Source organism: Tachypleus tridentatus, chromosome 7, assembly GCF_004210375.1.
Source record: "Tachypleus tridentatus isolate NWPU-2018 chromosome 7, ASM421037v1, whole genome shotgun sequence".
NCBI lineage: Eukaryota > Metazoa > Arthropoda > Merostomata > Xiphosura > Limulidae > Tachypleus > Tachypleus tridentatus.
Window position 1 is genome coordinate 195,474,505 of NC_134831.1, and position 20,859 is coordinate 195,495,363.

At 32.7% G+C, this 20,859-nt stretch overlaps 1 protein-coding gene across 3 annotated transcripts in view; it reads left to right on the forward strand.

Annotated features, from left to right (window-relative positions):
* LOC143257630 (solute carrier family 35 member F2-like) overlaps positions 1-20,859 on the forward strand; it is a 215,868-nt gene that overhangs the window by 172,111 nt on the left and 22,898 nt on the right. For all 3 annotated transcript variants that reach the window (XM_076516662.1, XM_076516663.1, XM_076516661.1), the window contains exons 3-6: positions 2,251-2,444; positions 8,955-9,114; positions 17,265-17,421; positions 18,330-18,385. In XM_076516662.1, the coding sequence (XP_076372777.1) occupies positions 2,251-2,444; positions 8,955-9,114; positions 17,265-17,421; positions 18,330-18,385 (567 nt within the window). The remainder of the gene's footprint in view (positions 1-2,250; positions 2,445-8,954; positions 9,115-17,264; positions 17,422-18,329; positions 18,386-20,859) is intronic.

Below are 20,859 nucleotides of genomic sequence, written 5' to 3' on the forward strand. Positions count from 1 at the left end.
TTTTTATGAAAAGACAGGCTCGTTACTTAAAATATGTTGGCACATACACAAAATATAGACACCGTCAAAAGAAAGACTTACAGTAAAGGAAAATCCTCCATCGGCAGGCAACATTTCATGGCTATTTAGAAGTCATCATCTAGTTTGACCATTTTATTTTCCGGCACCGTGTTTTATTCTTCCATATCTACTTGTGACGTTCACTTTAATCCTCAGAATTAAATCGCTATTAGAGTTTGTGTTTTTTCTCTCAGCAATAAGATAAAATATTTAGTTTCATCTTCATACATTTTTTCATGACTCAAAAAACAAATAAAACCTTTCCAAACAATGACAGGAGAAAATACATTTCTGTTTTCATGTTTAATTTAGTTGTAGTTTATGTGGCTTTAATTTTGGTTTAATTTTTAATATAACTAGCTTTATTTTTGCTTTAATTGTAGCTTAAATAGTTTTCTTTTTGTTTAAATTTTAATTTAAGTAGCTTTAGTTTCGACTTAACTGTGGTTTATTTCTCAATTTAAATAGCTTTATTGTTGTTTTTGTTGTTGTTTTGAATTAAGCACAAAGCTACACAATGGGCTATCTGTGCTCTGCCCACCACAGGTATCGAAACCCGATTTTTAGTGTTGTAAGTCCTCAGACACTGGGGGGCTAAATAGCTTTATTCCTGATTTATTTCTTCGTTTAAGTGCCTTTATAACCAGTATAATTTGATATTTAATTTTTAGTTTAAATTTAATTTTAAGTTTAATTTTTACTGTTCTTTATTGTTCTATTCCACGCCTCACGATATAGTAGTTTTACTGTTCTTGATTATTCTATTCCATGCCTCACGATATAATAGTCTTTATTGTCCTTGATTGTACTATTACACGCCTCACGATATAGCAGTTTTACTGTTCTTGATTATTCTATTCCATGCCTCACGATATGGTAGTCTTTATTGTCCTTGATTGTACTATTCCACGCCTCACGATATAGTAGTTTTACTGTTCTTGATTTTTCTATTACATGCCTCACGATATGGTAGTCTTTATTGTCCTTGATTGTACTATTCCACGCCTCACGATATAGTAGTTTTACTGTTCTTGATTTTTCTATTACATGCCTCACGATATGATAGTCTTTATTGTCCTTGATTGTACTATTACACGCCTCACGATATAGCAGTTTTACTGTTCTTGATTATTCTATTACATGCCTCACGATATGGTAGTCTTTATTGTCCTTGATTGTACAATTCTACGCCTCACGATATGATAATTTTTACTGTTCTTTATTATCCCAAATATTTTCTTCTCTTTTTCTTAATATCTTTCAGTCTGTAATATCGTTTCATAATTCGTGACTTTTTCATTCTAATATCCTGGTTATACTTGTTTGTTGTATATTAAACTCATCTCACAATGCTGTTTCCTTCTTCCTGGTTAATTGTTAACGACATCCTAATTTATTCTAGTATTGGCTTAATAATTAGTATAGTGTGTACTTTGCTGTTATTAAGATATTCGATGGCGGATGTTATGATTTCACACCTGTATGTGTGTTTGTCAGCAACACTTCTCGAAAACGACTGAATGGATTTGAACGAAAGTTGTTTACATTCGGACTACGATCCAAATTAAAAGTGATCAGATGATCAAAGTTCAAGGTCACCAAAATCCAAACAAATCCCTATCTTTTAACTTGGCTACCGAGTTTTTGCATTATTTCTGCTCTATAATGCAGTGAAAAATGGCAATATTTGATGAAATTTGGTAAATATGTGTAGAATATTACTCCTCATTGTCCTGCCAAAATGGTCTGTATACGTTGCGATCAATGGACAAACGGATACATTTTCTTATCTATTGTGAGCCGAATATGATCACCACGACCTGGCGGAGGTATCCCCTACTGAGTGCTCTCCCTCCTAATTTGTTTCAAATCATATTTTAGTTTAGTGTTTTATGTCTATTATTTAGTGAAACATTGCCATTGTTTAGTTATCATTTTTATTGTTTAATTAAATATTTATATTGTTTAGTGAACTATTTTTGTTGTTTATTTATAATTTCTACTTTTTAGTGAAATATAATTAGGTTCTACAGGATATTTGAATTAATTTGCACTCTTTTTATTAGCCTTATTTAAGGTTAGAAATGTGTTGATTTTATCTGTAACCAATATCTTGATATATCATTATCGTCTCGTTCTTCTTAACTGGTGCTAATTAATGTGTATCAGAGTTGTCTTGTCATTTCCAAGCTCAGAGCTTCCTCAACTATGTGCTCCTGTGTACGGTGTTCACCACGTGGTTGGCTTGTCGAACAGGAGATGGTGGACTTATTCCAGTTCTCAGACGAAGAGGCTGGAAGTACTTCTTAGTGGCTGCTGCAGATGTCGAAGCCAACTACTTAATGGTTAAGGCGTATCAATACACCACGCTTACAAGTGTACAGGTATGTAGTACTGATTTACATGCAATACGTGCTGCTAAAGTCTTGTCTGAAAGAGGCTTAATCTAAACAGAAGCTTATATAATAACCTTCACTTATTGCGATAATAACACTGAAGAATAACAAAAAAATCATTACTGGATAAAATTCATATGATTCGAGTTAATTTTATGGTGCTTATTTCAGAGCTCTAATAATTTGAATTATTGTAATATATCAATATTTTATTAGCACTATGCGAAATTCCATGCAATCAACACAGTACGATAGATTTACGCTGTGAAATTAAGTTTACTTGGACAGTCAAATGGGTAAAAGACGTACATTTTTGATAACTTCAAACATTGATTGTTCCTATATGCTATTTGCTATCGATATAATTGTAATAAATTGCACAACTTCTGCTTAATTCTCACGCTCAACTGCTCCACCCAGGTCACGAATCCCTCATGTACTCAGTTTACTAGAACAATCGATAAGACCCTAAAGTGAGCATTAAAATGTTTGAGTCTGTATCAGTTGCTCACATTCACTCAGTTGGTCATTTCGTCTCGCTATGTGCACAGTAGAAAAAAATCCGATATTCTTCCTTGCATAATCAAATCCTGCAAATCTTTGTTCTTTAAATATTTTTATCTCTAGTTGTATAAACGTAAATTCTCTATTTTTTTATAGAAAACTATTTGAAATGATAGCTACCTGCAGTTCAAGTAAAGTCCGGAAGTGCAAATAATCACCCAGTCAGTTTCTCTTAAATTTGTGAAACTTATGTTATATTTTTATGAACGAAAGAACATTACACAAAAGATAAAAGGAACTTTCGGGTATAAGATTAGCAACCAACAAAAACATTGGGCTTCACATGTGTGTTGCACAGTTTGCACATTTGCTGAACAAGGAGAGAGCAAGTATGCCATTTGCAGTTCTCATGATGTGTAGTGAGTCCAAAGATCATGAACTAACTGTTATTAAGTTATTTGCGTAACTGCTGTTTTTGAATATTCAGACAAAATTAAACAATCCATTAAATAATCAGATATTCTATCCGCAAAGAAACCAGTACCTCAGTTTACTTGAACTGGACGCAGCCACAATTTCAAATGGACAAGAGAATATAAATATTGCTAACATGATAAGACGACATTAGTTATCTTACATCTCAACTAATACTGTCAGGTGTTCCAGGTATCACATAACCTACTTGTTTTTAAGAGCCTGTACTATTGATTCATTTCATATTTCTGAATACAAAAAATCCTCACTGACGATACCAAGCCAAGTCTCTACGTCAAATAAGGTTGCCAGGCACCAATACAGTAACGTTATTGTAAACACTGCAGAAATTTAGGCTTAGAAATACGTAACAATAAGGAGAAAGATAAATATTAATTCTTTGCGAACTGAGTAAAGTTGACTTTGAGTTAATGTTTGGTTTATTTTGAATTTCGCGCAAAGCTATACGAGGGCTATCTGCACTAGCCGTCTCCAATTTAAGTGTAAGACTAGAAGGAAGGCAGCTATTCATCCCCACCCACCGCCAACTCTTCGGCTACTCTTTTACCAACAAATAGTGGGATTGACCGTTACATAATAACGTCCCCACGGCTGAAAGGACGAGCATGTTTTGATGCGACGGGGATTCGAACTCCCGACCCTCAGATTACGAGTCGAGTGCCTTAACCACCTATCTATGCCGGGCCCTGGTGTTAGCGTTCTAAGTAACTTTGTTGATGTAAAAAAATCACTGAATTGTAGACTACATATATATATATATATATATGAACGAAAATAATTCTATTATGTGGAAGTAGATAAACAGAAAAACAGATAGTTTGCTCTACAAAGCAACCATTTTTTTTGTGTGTTTTATTGTTAAACATCATATTTTGTATTATTGTGTATGTAATTTTGTGTTACTCGTAAAAAACAAGTCCTTTACACTTTTCTAGTGATATCAACGTTTTTTAATAATAAATTGACAAAAACGATTTATAAACATAATACAGTGATTTATTTTGGGCGAAAATACTGCATATTTTTATACATGTAGTATGTACCACTCCGAAAAAAAGTTGTTTATGAATCGTTGTTTATGAAATTATATTAGCATAATGTGTTTCCGTACTGCAGTATTAACGGTTGTTATTTTTTTGAGATAAAGGGTGAAAACTAACTATTTGTTAAATAAATATTTATGTCCAACCTATAGGACAGTAGTAAGTCTTCAGATTTACAATGGTAAAATCTCAGATTCGATTCTGCTTGGTAGACACAGTAGATAACCCCATGTGGCTTTGCAATAAAAAAAAACAACCAAAAACACACACACACACACACCGTTCAATATTTCTCATAAATTTCCTTAAGATATCAGCATATTACCAGTCGAAACGTAGGATATAAGATAAAAGCTAATTACTCATTAATATTTAACAATAAAAAATGATCTAGACTTTAAGAATCATTATGGCAATCAATCGTGACAACTAAATGAAAGTGAATCGGTGGGTACATCTACTATTGATACAAAAATAAACAAAAATTTTATTTCGTGGATAACGAATTGTAGCTTATATTTACAGGTCATTTGGAACACCAAGCTTGAGAATTAAGCTCAGCTGACCCAAAGAAATTCAGTTTTCTATTTTATGTCTTAAAAAAATCTGAGATTAATAAAATGTATGATAAGCTAGAGAGAAAGATTTCAATTTTGGATTTGACTTTTGCACTGTTATTTCTAAAATGATACTTTTGAAGTTAAACACAAAGCTATACAATGTTTTATGCCCACCATGAGTATCAAAACCCGGATTTTGGCGTTTTATGTCCACAGACATAACACTGCACCACTGGTGGGGGCATTTACAGTACGAAGTATGACCCTTTACGCTGTTATTTGTATTATGATGTCCCGGACCTATAACGCTAAAAATTCGAGACTCGATTCCCGCGGCGGACACTGCTGATAGCTTTAAAACAAATAATCAGTTATAATACGGAATAGAAATATTTGTCTCTCTTTTAAAATAAGTACAATTTAAAGTATTCAAAATATCAGGGATCAAAATTCCTGAAATGAGCTTACGTTGCTACAATAGCGTTAAAAGTGTTTCTTTTCACACGTAACTCGAACCATAAATAGCTGAAATGCGAAATTCTCTTTTAAGAAGATTTCAGCAAGGAGAGTGTTGATTATCCATGGTTGTACTCTAAAACATTGAACGTAGACCAATTTGATGAAGATTAAGTAGCTCCAATCGCTTGTTGGTGAAGAACATGGCATGGTTTGGTGTCTTCATCACAAGAGCGTAAGATCCGATACAGACCAGATAAAAACATTATCGCGATAGAACCCACGTTACTTAAGACTGGGTTCCCATTATTAGTTAAAAAAAGTGGCAAGTCTGACTGAAAAGAAACGATACATCTTGTTAAATGACAAGAGTTTTTGCAAAAAACGGAGAAAAAATATATCCCACGTAAAATACGAGTGGATAAAGATATTACAAGGCTTTGTAATCAATGTTTTCAAAGAAATTTTGAGGAAAGAAAAATACTACAGAAGCCCAAAAGAGATAAAACAGTATGGGTACTGTTCATTCAAAGTTATCGATTGTTCATATCTTCTCCTGATTGATGAGGTTTTCTACAGTTTGACAAGATTAGAACTGTGTTTCAAATGTTGTATTCTTCTATTTAAACCGTCCACTTGATTGGCTAGATTCATATCATAACTATCTAAGCCATCTGTCACTTGTAGTTGATTTTCCATTAAAGTTTCAGTTAGTTAGTAACTTCTTGCAACTCCAGAGAGATATTTTCAATATTATTTGCTCAACCCATTGTTTATTTTATATTTTATTCAGACTTCTACAGGGTTTAATATCATATATATATAAAACTATTTTAAAGCCTCGCCACATAGTTAGACTCCGTATCGCCACGTCTAGTCCTGCTCTGTTTGACGACTATGTATCTTGACAATAGCCTTGCTCCGTTGTTACTTTAAAAAAAAAAAAAAAGTTTTGTTATCAGGTTCTCGTGTCCTAAACACATAACTTCTCTCTGTGAATTTCTCCTTAACCTAAATAATGTACTAAGACGATGGTTTTCCATCGCCAACTTTAACTGTACGATCACATAAAAATCCATAGGCGTTGTGTCTAGAGAATTAATTGGTATGTCTTCGTATCCTAGAGTTTGAGTATTAGTTTCATTTTCCAATTGTTTGACTTACGTGACGGTTCAACAGGAAGTATGACTAGAAACCTTACCTTAGTTAACCTAAACCCTGTATGCCTCTTAGACGAAGATCTTTCGTTATTAAGTTGCGTATACTGTTTGTTGCCTGTCACAAGACGTCACACTTTTTTTACTATGTCTGCGGTATGACTTTAGAAGATCTTTTTATTCATGGTCCTGAATCTCCAAGATGATCAATAATCTTTTATTTTATAATGTAATTCGAAATCCCCGTTTCTATTTGACGAAAATTTCCTCACATTAATATGTTATATTTTAATAGACACATAACTACATAAGTAAGTATTATTAATTTTGGTTCAGTGTATTTTTCAAACTATTTATATTATTCAGGGCGTAAAAATTAGAAGCTGTAAAACTCAGCCACTACTTGTATATTTGGCGAAAACCTACACAGTGGGTCAACTGCGCTGCTTTCACTGCGAAAAATCGAATCTTGAATTTTAGTGTTGTAAGTCCGTAAATTTAGCTCAAAACCATAAAGGAACTAAAGCTTGGTGAAATATTAGTTTAGTAAAACTGGGAAATAAAAATAAAAGTTGCTTAAACTGTTTGAAAGATTTTGATTAAATCATACCAATGCTTTAGCGACATCTAAAATATTTATTCACTTTATTTTTTAATCCTCATCCATTACGTATATCAATGATCTTTGTAGAACAATATTTCCTTCTTTATAAAATGTGTACTTGTTATATAGTGCCTTCCGAAACGTGATAAATTCAGTAAAAAATGAATATATATTCAGTTCATGTATCTCATCTTAAGAATACTATATGGGATTTTAATCGTGAGTAAACGTATTCACAGAATATGCAGCCCCTATGAAAAAATTGGTATCTTCAGAAGAGATTCACAACCCACAATCACTCACTTTAAATCACGTTTGTGATGCTGCAATGATTTGCTGCTGTGGTAACGTTCCCAGAGGACACCAGTTTTCAACGACAACAACAACAACAAAAAAGAGAAAGAAAGAAAACATATCTGAAAATAACCTTTACCGGTGTGACTAATTTTTACCAGTCACGTTTACTAACAATTCTTTATCGTCTTCGTGAATGTTTAATATACTTGTAGTTAAATGTTCGTAATACTTTCGAAAATGTCAACGAGCTTTTATTTTAGATTTTGTACAATATTAAAGCACTCAGCTTTGGAAACTGAAAAGGCTTTTTTATAATACTTTTTCTTTAAATCTTGGTGGTTTCCAGTAGAAATTATCCCGATAAGTTCGGGTCAGTCGAATAATAAGAAAACATTTAAAAATAGAGAAAGTGACGAAAGCATTTCAAAGTTTAGACAAATTTAGAAATGAAAGATGGAAAATGTCAGCGCTGTTACAAAATTTCTACAGAGCTAAAGAACTCTTTAAAAGAAATTAGTCCGAAAAAAAAATATCTGCTTATTATGGACTTTGAGAACAATTCTGTGAATAACAGAGATTTCCTTCAAAAAAAAAATAAAAAAATTGGAAGTTTACACACAAAAAATCAGTAGCTGCTTCGAGAAATTCTTTGAAGAAAAGAACCGTTGTGAAAAATTCGGGTTTTACTCTAATCGGTATTGTTATTGCGTTCTACTTAAATTCAGGATGTAAGAATTTGTCCGTTTCTGTCAGTGTTTTAGATGTGGAACGGAAAGGACATACGGAATATATATAAAATAAACATGAAATTTACACAATGTCCCTCGAAATAACACAATTTTCTTCAGTCATGCCTTGTCAGGAAAACTCGCAATTTGTTGAATCTAGTCGAGTTAAAATTTTATAACTTTTTTTTTGTTTTTAAGAATCAGTGAAAAATAACTTTTGAAGTTTTAACCATAAATGAAAGTTTTTAGTTCTCCCCATGTTGTTGAATTTCATGCAAAGCTGCTCGAGGGATAGATACCTGCACACGAAGGTTACTTGTGCTAGCCGTCGCTAATTTAGCAGTGTGAGACTACAGGGAAGGTCAATGCTACCCATCGCTAATATTTAAGGCTATTATTTACCGACTAATATTGAGATTGACCGTACATTACGACGCCCCACGGCTGAAAGGATGAACATGTTCAATGTCGATGACACTGAGAACTTGCTAACGTAGGTGCTTAAAATACATAAAGTACAGAAATATAAGACGTTGATGAAAGTAATGAAGTATGCCACAACTAATATTCATCTTGTGAGACCATTCGTTGCTAATTATTATATTATTATTATTTAAGTTGTTCACCAAAGGCACATTTTTGTTTTTTTGGCAGCTTCTTGACTGCTTTAGTATCCCGACAGTCCTGGCTTTGTCGTGGCTAGCTCTTAAAGTCCGCTACAAAATTGTTCATATTCTTGGAGTAGGAGTGGCTCTATTCGGAGTGGGCTGTGTGGTTTGGGCTGACGCTGAAAAACACAAGGGTAACCAAGTGGGTAAGTAAATATGTAAAAACTGAAAATTCTATTCGTTATCCGTTACGATAATTCAGCATTATATCGTTAGTGTATGTCAAATAATACTCTACTCTGCTTAAAGGTTATTAATGTTTTAGCATGGTCTACAGGTTGTCAATACTCTAACCCATAGCTGGTCGATACTCCAGTATAACCCATAGTTAGTTACTATTTTACTCTAACAGATAGGTTGTCAATACACTAACCCACAGCTGGTCGATACTCCAGTATAACCCATAGTTAGTTACTATTTTACTCTAACAGATAGGTTGTCAATACATTAACCCATAGCTGGTCGATACTCCAGTATAGCCCATAGTTAGTTAATATTTTACTATAACAGATAAGTTGTCAATACACTAACCCATAGCTGGTCGATACTCCAGTATAACCCGTAGTTAGTGACTATTTTACTATAACAGATAGGTTGTCAATACACTAACCCATAGCTGGGCGATACTCCAGTATAATCCGTAGTTAGTTACTATTTTACTATAACAGATAGGTTATCAATACACTAACCCATAGCTGGTCGATACTCCAGTATAACCCGTAGTTAGTGACTATTTTACTATAACAGATAGGTTGTCAATACACTAACCCATAGTTGATCGATACTCCAGTATAACCCGTAGTTAGTTACTATTTTACTATAATAGATAGGTTCTCAATACTCTAACCCATAGCTGGTCGATACTCCAGTATAACCCGTAGTTAGTTACTATTTTACTATAACAGATAGGTTGTTGATACTCTACTATAACCCATAGGTTGTCGATACTTGACTATAACCCACAGGATGTCGATACTCTACAATAACCCATAGGTTGTTGGTACTCTAACCCATACGTATCCGGTACGCGACTATAACCAATAGGTTGTCATTGCTCTACCGTGACTTAAGCATTATTAATTCTCTTCCATGATTTCCTTCCTACTCTTTCGTACTATATTACGATTTATGGATATTTTACTTTGTATCATGACTTATAGGATATTTTCTCTGTATTATAACTTAAAGGTTATTTACTCTATATTATAACTTAAAGGTTATTTACTCTATATTATAACTTATAGGTTATTTACTCTATATTATAACTTATAGGTTATTTACTCTGTATTATAACTTAAGGTTATTTAGTTTGTATTATAACTTATAGGTTATTTACTCTGTATTATAACTTATAGGTTATTTAGTCTGTATCAGGACTTATAGTTTATTTACTCTGTATCATGTCTTACGGCTCCTTCGGCTGTATCACATCCAACAAGGTTTTTATTGTATATATAAATACGTCTTGTTGACTTACTTGAAACTACCAAGTATTTATTTTTTTGCATCTTATTCTAGCTTACAAGATCTTTAGATCTGCATCATGACTGATAGGTTTATTATGGTTCACCATGTTTATTGTTCTTTGATAACATATTATAGCTTTGAAGCTCTTTTACTTTTATATCATGACTGATAGGTTTATTATGCTTTACCATGCTCTATTGTTCTTTAGTAATATATTATAGTTCAGAAGATTTTTTGATCTATGTTATAACTGATAAGTCCATAGTTGTCAGCATGTTCTTTTGTTCTTTGGTAACATATTATAGCTTACAGGCTCTTTAAATCTTTTTCATGACTGACAGATGTATAGTGTTTTACCATGTTCTATTATTCCTTGGTAATATATTATAGCTTAGACGTTCTTCAGAACTATATCATCACTGATACCTCAAGTATACTTTACCATGCTCCAATGTTCTTTGGTAAAATATAATAGCTTACAAGTTCTTTAGATCAATGTCATAACTGATAGGTCTATTGTGGTCTACCATGCTCTATTGCTCTTTGTTAACATACTATAGCTTACACGTTCTTTAGATCTATGACATGGCTGATAAGTGTATATTGCTTTACCATGTTTTATTATTCTTTGGCAACATATTATACCTTTCACATTCATTAGGTCCCTATCATGAATTATAGATAGGTCTATTATGCTTTACCATGCTGTATTGTTCTTCATTAATATATTATAGATTACAAGTTCTTTAGATCTATATCATGACACTAGGTCTACAGTGGTGTATCATTTTTTATTGCTCTTTGGTAACATATTATATCTTACAAGTTCATTAGATATTTATCATGACTGATAGGTCGGTTATAATTTACCATGTTCTGTTCTTTCGTAACATACTATACCTTACAAGTTCTTTAGATTATGTCATCACTGATATATCTATTATGCTTTATTATGCTCTGTTGTTCTGTGGTAACATATTATAGCTAACAAGTTCTTTAGATCTATGTCATCACTTATATCCAAATCATGGCTGATTGGTATATAGTCGTTTACCATGTTCTATTGCTCTTTGGTAACATATTACAGCTTACAAGTTCTTTAGATCTTTATTATGACTGATAGATCTATTAGGCTTTACTATGCTGTATTGTTCTTTGCTAGTATATTATAGCTTAGAATTTCTTTAGATCTGTATCATGACCAGTAGGTCTATTATGCTTTACCATGTTCTATTGTTCTTTGATAACATATTATAACGCCCCCCGCTAGTACAGCGGTATGTCTTCGGATTTACAACGCTAAAATCAGGGGTTCGATTCCCCTCGGTGGGCTGAGCAGATAACCCGATGTGGCTTTGCTATAAGAAAAACACAACATATTATAACTTACAAGTTCTTTAGATCACTATCATGACTGATAGATCTATTTTGTTTGGAAACATGTTATAGCTTAGAAGTTGTTTAAATGTGTATCATGAGTGGTTGGTCTATTGTGGTTTACCATGTTCTGTTGTTCTTTGGTAGCTTATTATAGCTTACAAGTTCTTTAGGTCTGTATATTATGACTCTTAGGTCTATAGTGGTTTAACATGTTCTATTATTCTTTAATAACATATTATAGTTCACAAATCCATTAGAACTGTGTCATGCCTGATAGGTTTATTGTGGTTTACCATGTTGTATTGTTCTTTGGTAACATATTACAGCTTACAAGTTCTTTAGATCTTTATTATGACTGATAGATCTATTAGGCTTTACTATGCTGTATTGTTCTTTGCTAGTATATTATAGCTTAGAATTTCTTTAGATCTGTATCATGACCAGTAGGTCTATTATGCTTTACCATGTTCTATTGTTCTTTGATAACATATTATAACGCCCCCCGCTAGTACAGCGGTATGTCTTCGGATTTACAACGCTAAAATCAGGGGTTCGATTCCCCTCGGTGGGCTGAGCAGATAACCCGATGTGGCTTTGTTATAAGAAAAACACAACATATTATAACTTACAAGTTCTTTAGGTCACTATCATGACTGATAGATCTATTTTGTTTGGAAACATGTTATAGCTTAGAAGTTGTTTAAATGTGTATCATGAGTGGTTGGTCTATTGTGGTTTACCATGTTCTGTTGTTCTTTGGTATCTTATTATAGCTTACAAGTTCTTTAGGTCTGTATATTATGACTCTTAGGTCTATAGTGGTTTAACATGTTCTATTATTCTTTAGTAACATATTATAGTTTACAAATCCATTAGAACTGTGTCATGACTGATAGGTTTATTGTGGTTTACCATGTTGTATTGTTCTTTGGTAACACATTATAGCTTACAAGTTCTTTAAATCTATATTTTATGACTCTTTGGTGTATAGTGGTGTAGCATGTTCTATTTTTCTTTGGTAACATAGTTTAGCTTATAAGCTCTTTAGATCTGTATCATGACTGTTAGGTGTATAATAGGTTAGCGTGTTCTATTGTTCTTTCTTAAGATATTATTAGTTACAACTTCTTTAGATCTATATATCATGAGTGGTAAATTTATAGTGTTTTAACATATTCCAATATTTTTTGCTAATATATTATAGCTTGGTAGTTCTTTAGGTCTATATAATGATTGATACCTCTTGTAATCTTTACCATGTTCTATTTTCTTCGGTAACATATTACGGCTTACAAGTTCTTTAGATTTATATTATGAGTGATAGATCTATTATGCTATACCAAGCTATATTGTTCTTTGCTAGTATATTATAGCTTATAATTTATATAGATCTGTATCCTTACTGATAGCTCTATTATGCTTTACCATGATCTATTGTTCTTTGGTAATATATTATACCTTACATAAAACGAAAATATTCTTCTCCCCGTGTTAAAAGGAGTCATACTTTTTCATTTAAAGCAAAGTTTAGGTTTTATTTTTGTTATTTTATGACATCAATAGATGTAAGCATTCTAATTCTGTGTGCTATCTCATCCGAATCTACAAAACAGTAAAAAAAATAATAATTTTACTACTAGATGGTGCTTTATGTGTATAAAGTGTTGAGGTAGGTAGGTTAGTTTATACAATACATATTTCTGTATATACTATACTGAAGGCTTCGTTCTTGTGTAATTTGATTTCAATGGAAACTTTTTTTTTGTGAAGCATTCCAGTTCCACACGAGTGGCTATTATTGTATCTTTAACAAATCAGTTCTAATGTCGTGTTTACCATCAAGCTTCTAAAGCCGCTTTCAGGTGTTATTAAATAACATTATATCAGAATATGGTGTCTACGATCTCAAAATAACGTCGAAGATGTTCTCTCGGGGGCTGTATTAACTTCTTCCTTTACGGCTATGAAACACTGGAAAACATTGTCCGAACACCTCGTTAAAATAGAAAGGAAATCTTTACGAAGCATAAATTACTAAATCAATGTACACATTTAAAAAAAAACGTGTTATTTGTACCATAGGACAATCACTTTATTGCTTTTTAGTTTTCCATAAGGCGACGTTACAAGGATTCCAACATCGTACTAGCTCCTCCTGTACGTGTATATCATCAGTGAACACATATTGGAAACTGTTTGAATAGTTGCCTAATACAAAAGAGCTACTTATTGAAAGAATTAGAGTCATAAATTATCCCTGTCAAAAGAATCTCAACGAAATATATCGTAATTGTTTATCTATCAAAGGCCAAGGCTCGTATTGTGTATAACAAACGTTCTGTATTGAAGTGTGTGTATGTATATATATATATATATAGTATATTACTTCTTACATGTATCAGAAAATGATCAAGTAACGTGTAGCTATTTCCGGGATGCTTAGAAAAGACATCTTATTGATCCACTTCATTGTTCAGCTATTGTCCTTCTAATTACCTACAAACTTCATTTATTGTTCTGAATTCTACTTACTTCCTTGCAAAATTTCTAGATAAAGGTTATTGTCTAGGGGTTTTATATTCATTAACTGACATCCATTTTTTTTCCACAACACTCGTAAATTCGATAAAACTTTTAAGGTTTTTTTCCTTTTTTTGATCATAACTGATTGCATATACAATACTCTGTAGATTGGATCAAAGCTTTTTAAAGTACATACACGTTTATAAAAAATGGTAACTTCTATGTGACATAAATGAATCTTAACACAGGAAGAAATGTTAGTCCAGATTGCTGTACGCTATCTAAAAAGAATTGTTTATAGAATAGGAATATTTGACTATTGGTGTCGAACTGCGTGGTCTGATTGCGTCGGATAAGCATTTATCACATGATAAATACTTGCTTAAATAAAATTTCTTGGAGTAGTTAGTAGAACTTTCCATTTATCATGTGTAATAAATCACGCAAGAGCTACAACCTACACATTTAACACATCTATGTGATCTATCTAAGTTTTGTCTTAAATTTGTTTAGACACCTGAAATTAAGTCAAACATTTAACAGACGATAGGGTCCAAAAGTCTAGAATAGTTTGATTAAATTACACATTATTATATAGATATATTTCTGAACAAATCATATGAGCACTACTGTGATTGACATGGTATATCATATTTTCCTATGCTTTCACTCCTGGATTCTCAGGATAAATTTAATTGGCCTCCCAGTGGCACAGCGGAATGTCTGTGGGCTTACAACGCTAGAAACCGTGTTTCAATATCTGTAGTGGGTAGAGCACGTATAGCCATTTGTGTATCTTTGTGCATAACTTCAAACAGGATAACTGGAGCTACCAATACTACTCTTCCTATGCTTCAACTCGACGTTTCATTGATCCGGATAATATTTCAATATTCTAGTGATCATTATTACTCCAGGGTATTCCAAAACAATGAAATTTTTTCGCTATTGTTTTAATATTTACATCTTTAGGCCCTGTAACTAAGTTTAATGAGCTGGAAAAATAACGAGATTTAGGCTGAGTGACTATGTTTTATGATTTGGAGAACATTTTCATATTGTTTGTTTAATACATAACCGTTACGCAAAAAAAAATAAAGTGTTTTCCATTTAACTTTCATTCACAATGACTAGCATAACGACGAATTATGGAACGGTACTTCTGAGACATACAGACCTCTAGCTACAGAGACGGTCCTGAATCAGAAGATAACCTGAACCGTATTTAACAAAGTATAAAAGAAAGTTGATCCTGATCTCTCACTTTATCTGGCCCAACATGGCTAGGTGACTAGGGCTGTCGACTCACAATCTGTACGTCGCAGCTTTGAATCTCCGTCCTCCCGTGCATGCTGGCTCTTTCAGCTGTAGGAACGTTCCAATGTGACGGTCAGTCTCACTATTCTTTGATAAAAGAGTAGCCCAAGAGTTGACGATAGATGGTGATGACTAGCTGGGACAGCTAGCACGGGAAGCCTTCGTGTAGCTTTGCACGAAATTCACAACAAACAAATAAATTCACTTAATCTTCGTCGTACATACTAATTCCAAACATTTCTACGGGCATCTTAGCAACTCTTCTGTAGAAACTTGAAGTTATAAAGCATCATTCGTCTCGCTATTTTCGTCTTGAAACAGACCAACGCCGTCACGTCAAATACATTTATTAAGCTCTTTTGGCATTACAGTTTCGTTATTTAACTACTCATTGATTATGATGTACTTTTGAATAATGATAAATAACAATTATGTTTAGACATCCGTACTGAAAATATATCATTTATGAAAATGATACTCAAAAGTACGGTTCGTGCATAACATCAGAATATATTATATTGCAATCAATAGTGAAAGTGCTTTATAATATCTTATGATTGTATGTTTTAATAAAACATATGGGTTAGCTTAACAATTCAAGACAACGTTAGCGGCTCAACTTAACACAGGGATTAAGAAAAATATTCACCAACTAAATAGTTCAGCTTAACATGGCTACGAGCTTACTTCTTTGATTGTGTTTAACACGAAAATGCATGCATAAAGGGCTATCTGCTCTGTACTCACCGCAGGTATCGAACCTCAAACTTACTGTTGCGTTTCTGTAAAAGGAGGAAAATTTCCTTGAGAAAATTTAATAATACAAATTGTATTTTGTCTGGCAGTGCAATTTAAAAAAAGAAAACCAGCAACCTTTCTTACAGTTTACGAAACAACGTTTCTAACTCGATCAGGTTAGCTTCCTGAATAACCCTCCACTAGCACAGTGGTAAGTCTACGGATTTACAACGCTAAAATCAGGAGTTCGATTTTCCTTTGGTGGGCTCACTAGATAGTTCGACGTGGCTTTGTTAAAAGAAAACACAAGCTTCCTGAATAATCTTTCGAGATTTTAATTAGCTACGAATAACTCAATTTAGTTTTCTTTAAGTTAAAACTGTTTGGTTAGTGTAAGAATGTATCGTACCTTATCGAGTAATTCTTCTATGTAGACAAAAACCTTCTTTTTATAAGGTTAAGACTAAAGTAATTGTTTTAATAAGTTTATCACATATAAGCTGTAATACATAATACAACGGTAAATGTGTATTAACAATTACTTTATTTAAGAATTTTTAAAAATACTGTTTTATCAATCTATTTAAGATCTTTTCATTTTTGTTGCTGGATTTATGAATATAATTAATGAAGGAAAATTAACATTTTTTTGAAGCCTTTAAGGAAAATCTATGTTGTTCGTAAGTTTTATTACTTAAGAAATTTACGTCTCATTACACAGCAAAATTAATTAGCAGTTTTTGTCAAAAACAAAACTATCTGGTATGAATGTAATTTTTCATTTGTCAATATATAAATTAATGCTATTAATAACTCTCGTTTCGAAGTTATTGCTTTGTTTCTTTCAACAAAGATATTTTTTATCTCCTAGTCAGCAACAGACTTCTGGGTGACATGCTGTGCCTCGGTGGTGCCTCTCTCATCGGAGCGTCCAACGTGGCAGAAGAATACGCCATTAAAACATACAATAAAGTTGAATTTTTGGGAATGTTAGGACTATTTGGAAGCGTAGTTAACGGGTTACAGTTGTAAGTTCTATGGGATCAAAACATTATTCAGCCATTCATTCGTTACTTTTCTGCGTTTGGAAATAAGACAAATTCATTATTAAGACTCGGGAAAACAGTATTAAATTTCAGTAGAATGTTGTAAGCAAAAAATTTACAATACATACTAGATTACATATTATTAAGTATTTTGTCAGTTTCTTAATTAGTAATTAAGCCTGTTTAGCTAAGCGACTACCAATGTCATAAAGTAAGTCAGAAGTGTGTTCTGTGTTATACACTATAAGTCAACTTCCTATAATTAATTAAGAGAGAACTTGAGCGTAAAGCTCGTTTTATATTGAAACTCAGATTTTTTTAAAAATTTTTGAAACTAGCGCCTCTGTGAATTATTTAGGACTTCTGAGCAACTTTGTTATTGCAGGTTTAAGTTGATAAGTCGTATTTAATACTCTTGAAGAAAGAAACAGAAACCTAAATAATTAGAGCAAGATGGGATAAAAATGAATGGATTTCATTAGTCATTAGGAAAAGATTTGTGGTAGGGCAGATTAGTAAAGTTCAATTAAAATGTCTACCAAAAATTAAACAACTAAGAAATAATATGCCACGTGTATTGAAGCTAGTAACAGATTAGTAAACTTGAAACTTTGTAGTCGTTAAAATAAAAGATGCTTATAAACTGATCTATCAAATGAAACCAGGTTTACTACAGCGTGTTTGCTGTTATTGTTTACAGAAATATTATTCTTCCAAAGTTTTGCTCTCTCGTTTACTGTAAAGACATTTTTTATGTAAAATATCAGAGAAGTGAAGAAAAAGAACTGTTCACTTACTTTGAATGACCATTTGTTGTTGTTGTTGTTTTATCTTAGCATTAAAATTTGGCTAAATTTATTGGCACTAAATAATTATTTAATTCTTTTCAGAGCAATTTTAGAAAGGAAAGAATTAGCTGTGATAAACTGGGGAAAACTGGAACAAGGTAAGAAATGGATCGTAAATGAAAGTTATTAAACTTGTAACACTCCTGAATCATTCTGTTCGTATTATACGTAATATAGGAGAGTTTTGATTTCTGGTAATTTTATGTTTGTTTTCTGATCTAAAGGTTTGCTTAATGAGATGGAAATATATGGAAAGCTTAACCAAAAAGTGTATAGTGACAAGGCAGACCACTAGGTAAAAAGAGTACAAAAGAAGGGTTAAGTACTTAATGAGATGGAAATGTATTAAAAGTTTAAACAAAGAAGTGTAAACATTTACTGGGCAAACGGTACATAAAGAGTACAAAAGAAGGGTTAAGTACCTAATGAGATGGAAATGTATTGAAAGTTTAAACAAAGAAGTGTATACATTTACTGGGCAAACGGTACATAAAGAGTACAAAAGAAGGGTTAAGTACCTAATGAGATGGAAATGTATTGAAAGTTTAAACAAAGAAGTGTATACATTTACTGGGCAAACGGTACATAAAGAGTACGAAAGAAGGGTTAAGTACTTAATGAGATGGAAATGTATTGAAAGTTTAAACAAAGAAGTGTATACATTTACTAGGCAAACGGTACATAAAGTTAGCCTTCCGTGAAACGAGATTTGTAAAATTTCATTAACGTGTTTACTAGTTATAAAATAAAGACAAACTAGGTAGGATACGACGTGAATATTAACAGCTCAGCTCTCCCTCTGGTGTTCAAAATCAGTGCAATAATTAATGTTTACCATATTAAGCGTCTTGATATTTTAATCATTTTAATTAATTAATTGCGGTAAATTGATTTAGTAGAGATGTAAGAGGCAAATTAAAATGAAATCGGGGAAGGGAAGTAAAGTAATGTCCCAAACAGGCGCACCTGTTAAAGTCGAAGTTCAGGACTCGCTTGCTGGACCTGGAAACTCTTGGGTTTTGGATTACATTTTATTAATTATCCAGCATTCCCTGAGGGTAATTTTCCTAATTTTGATGAGTTTAGACTGGAACACTATTTAACAGAGTAGCATTATCATATAATAACTGCCATATAATTATTATTATTTTTGAAAAATACTAACACACTTTGTTCTAAGGAATGACATACTCTTGGATTTATTTCTTCTAATTCAGCAGATCGATTCCAAAAGTAGTTTCATCCACTCTAAACTACTTTATCTACAACTCCGTGTTGTTGGGTTTTTAACTGAGTGGAAGTGATTTTCTTGGCACTCAAGTGAAGTTCTGAGCTTATTAACCATTGAATGTACTCTTTAGATTGGACGTTTGTTCTGTTGGTTGCTTTACTACGGAATAAGGCTTTCTATATTTCGTATAAATGTAGACGGCCGAGATCGCTTCCGAAGCAGTCGATGTTGACCTTTGACTCGCTAACTATTCAACATTCTATTGCACGCTTGGTTTTCAGTGAGTTATTACTTAACAGTTGTTATTAAAGAAACTCTTTTTGTTCTACAGAACTTCAACGTTCCTTGACGTTTGAATGAGGTTCTTGTGTTGAATGAAAGCACAACTATCTGTATCTGTCACAGATATGCAATATGGAATTTAAACAAACTTAGCAGGGACAATGAACTTTGGTACACAGTTTCAATAAATTTCAAGCCTTCAGCATGAGTCATTAGCAATATACTAACTTTGTGCACAGATCCACCATGTTTCAGGTCTTCAGCTCCAGTCATTAGAAAATTACTAACTTGGTGCACAGTTCCACCAAGTTTCAGGCCTTCAGGACCATTCATTAGAAATGTACTGACTTGGTGCACAATTCCACCAAATTTCAGGTCTTTAGTACCAACTATTAGAAATGTGCTAACTTGATGCACAGTTACTAGTTTGAGAACAGGGTTTCAGCACGAGTCATAAACTATGTAACATATTCTGATCGTTGATAAGCAACATAGAACAAAATCGTATTGTCTTGATGACGAGAAACCCACTTGAAATAAAAATGTATCTCAGAATGACTGGTATGGGTATTAACAGTTTTATTAACAAGAAGAGAACAATGTTTCGACCTTCCTAAGTTTAAGCTGGAGATGACCTAGGAAGGTTGGCATGTTGTCTCATTATCAAAAAAAGTGTTAATACCCATACCAGTCATTCTGAGATACAAAAATCTTATTGTATCATCTAAAAGTATTCTAAGTATTTGAGGAAACATTTTTTCATTATTTTTTTATCAACATTTTGTAGAAAATCGCTATGACATGGGTCTTATAAAAGCAAAATATAATATTACATCCAGCTATCGAATCTAGTGTGTTCTGTCTACGTATACCTATTGCACATCTTATTACAATATTTTATTTTAGACTAGTTCAGGGCTTGCGACCTCCTGAGGTGACATTTATAAGCTCTTTCTATCTTTTGTTAGATAGTAGAAGTGAAGTAACTAAAGACAGAAAACATCTACATTTATTACATCTAACTATCTTTCTCTTGTGTCCAAATTTGATGAAACCTTA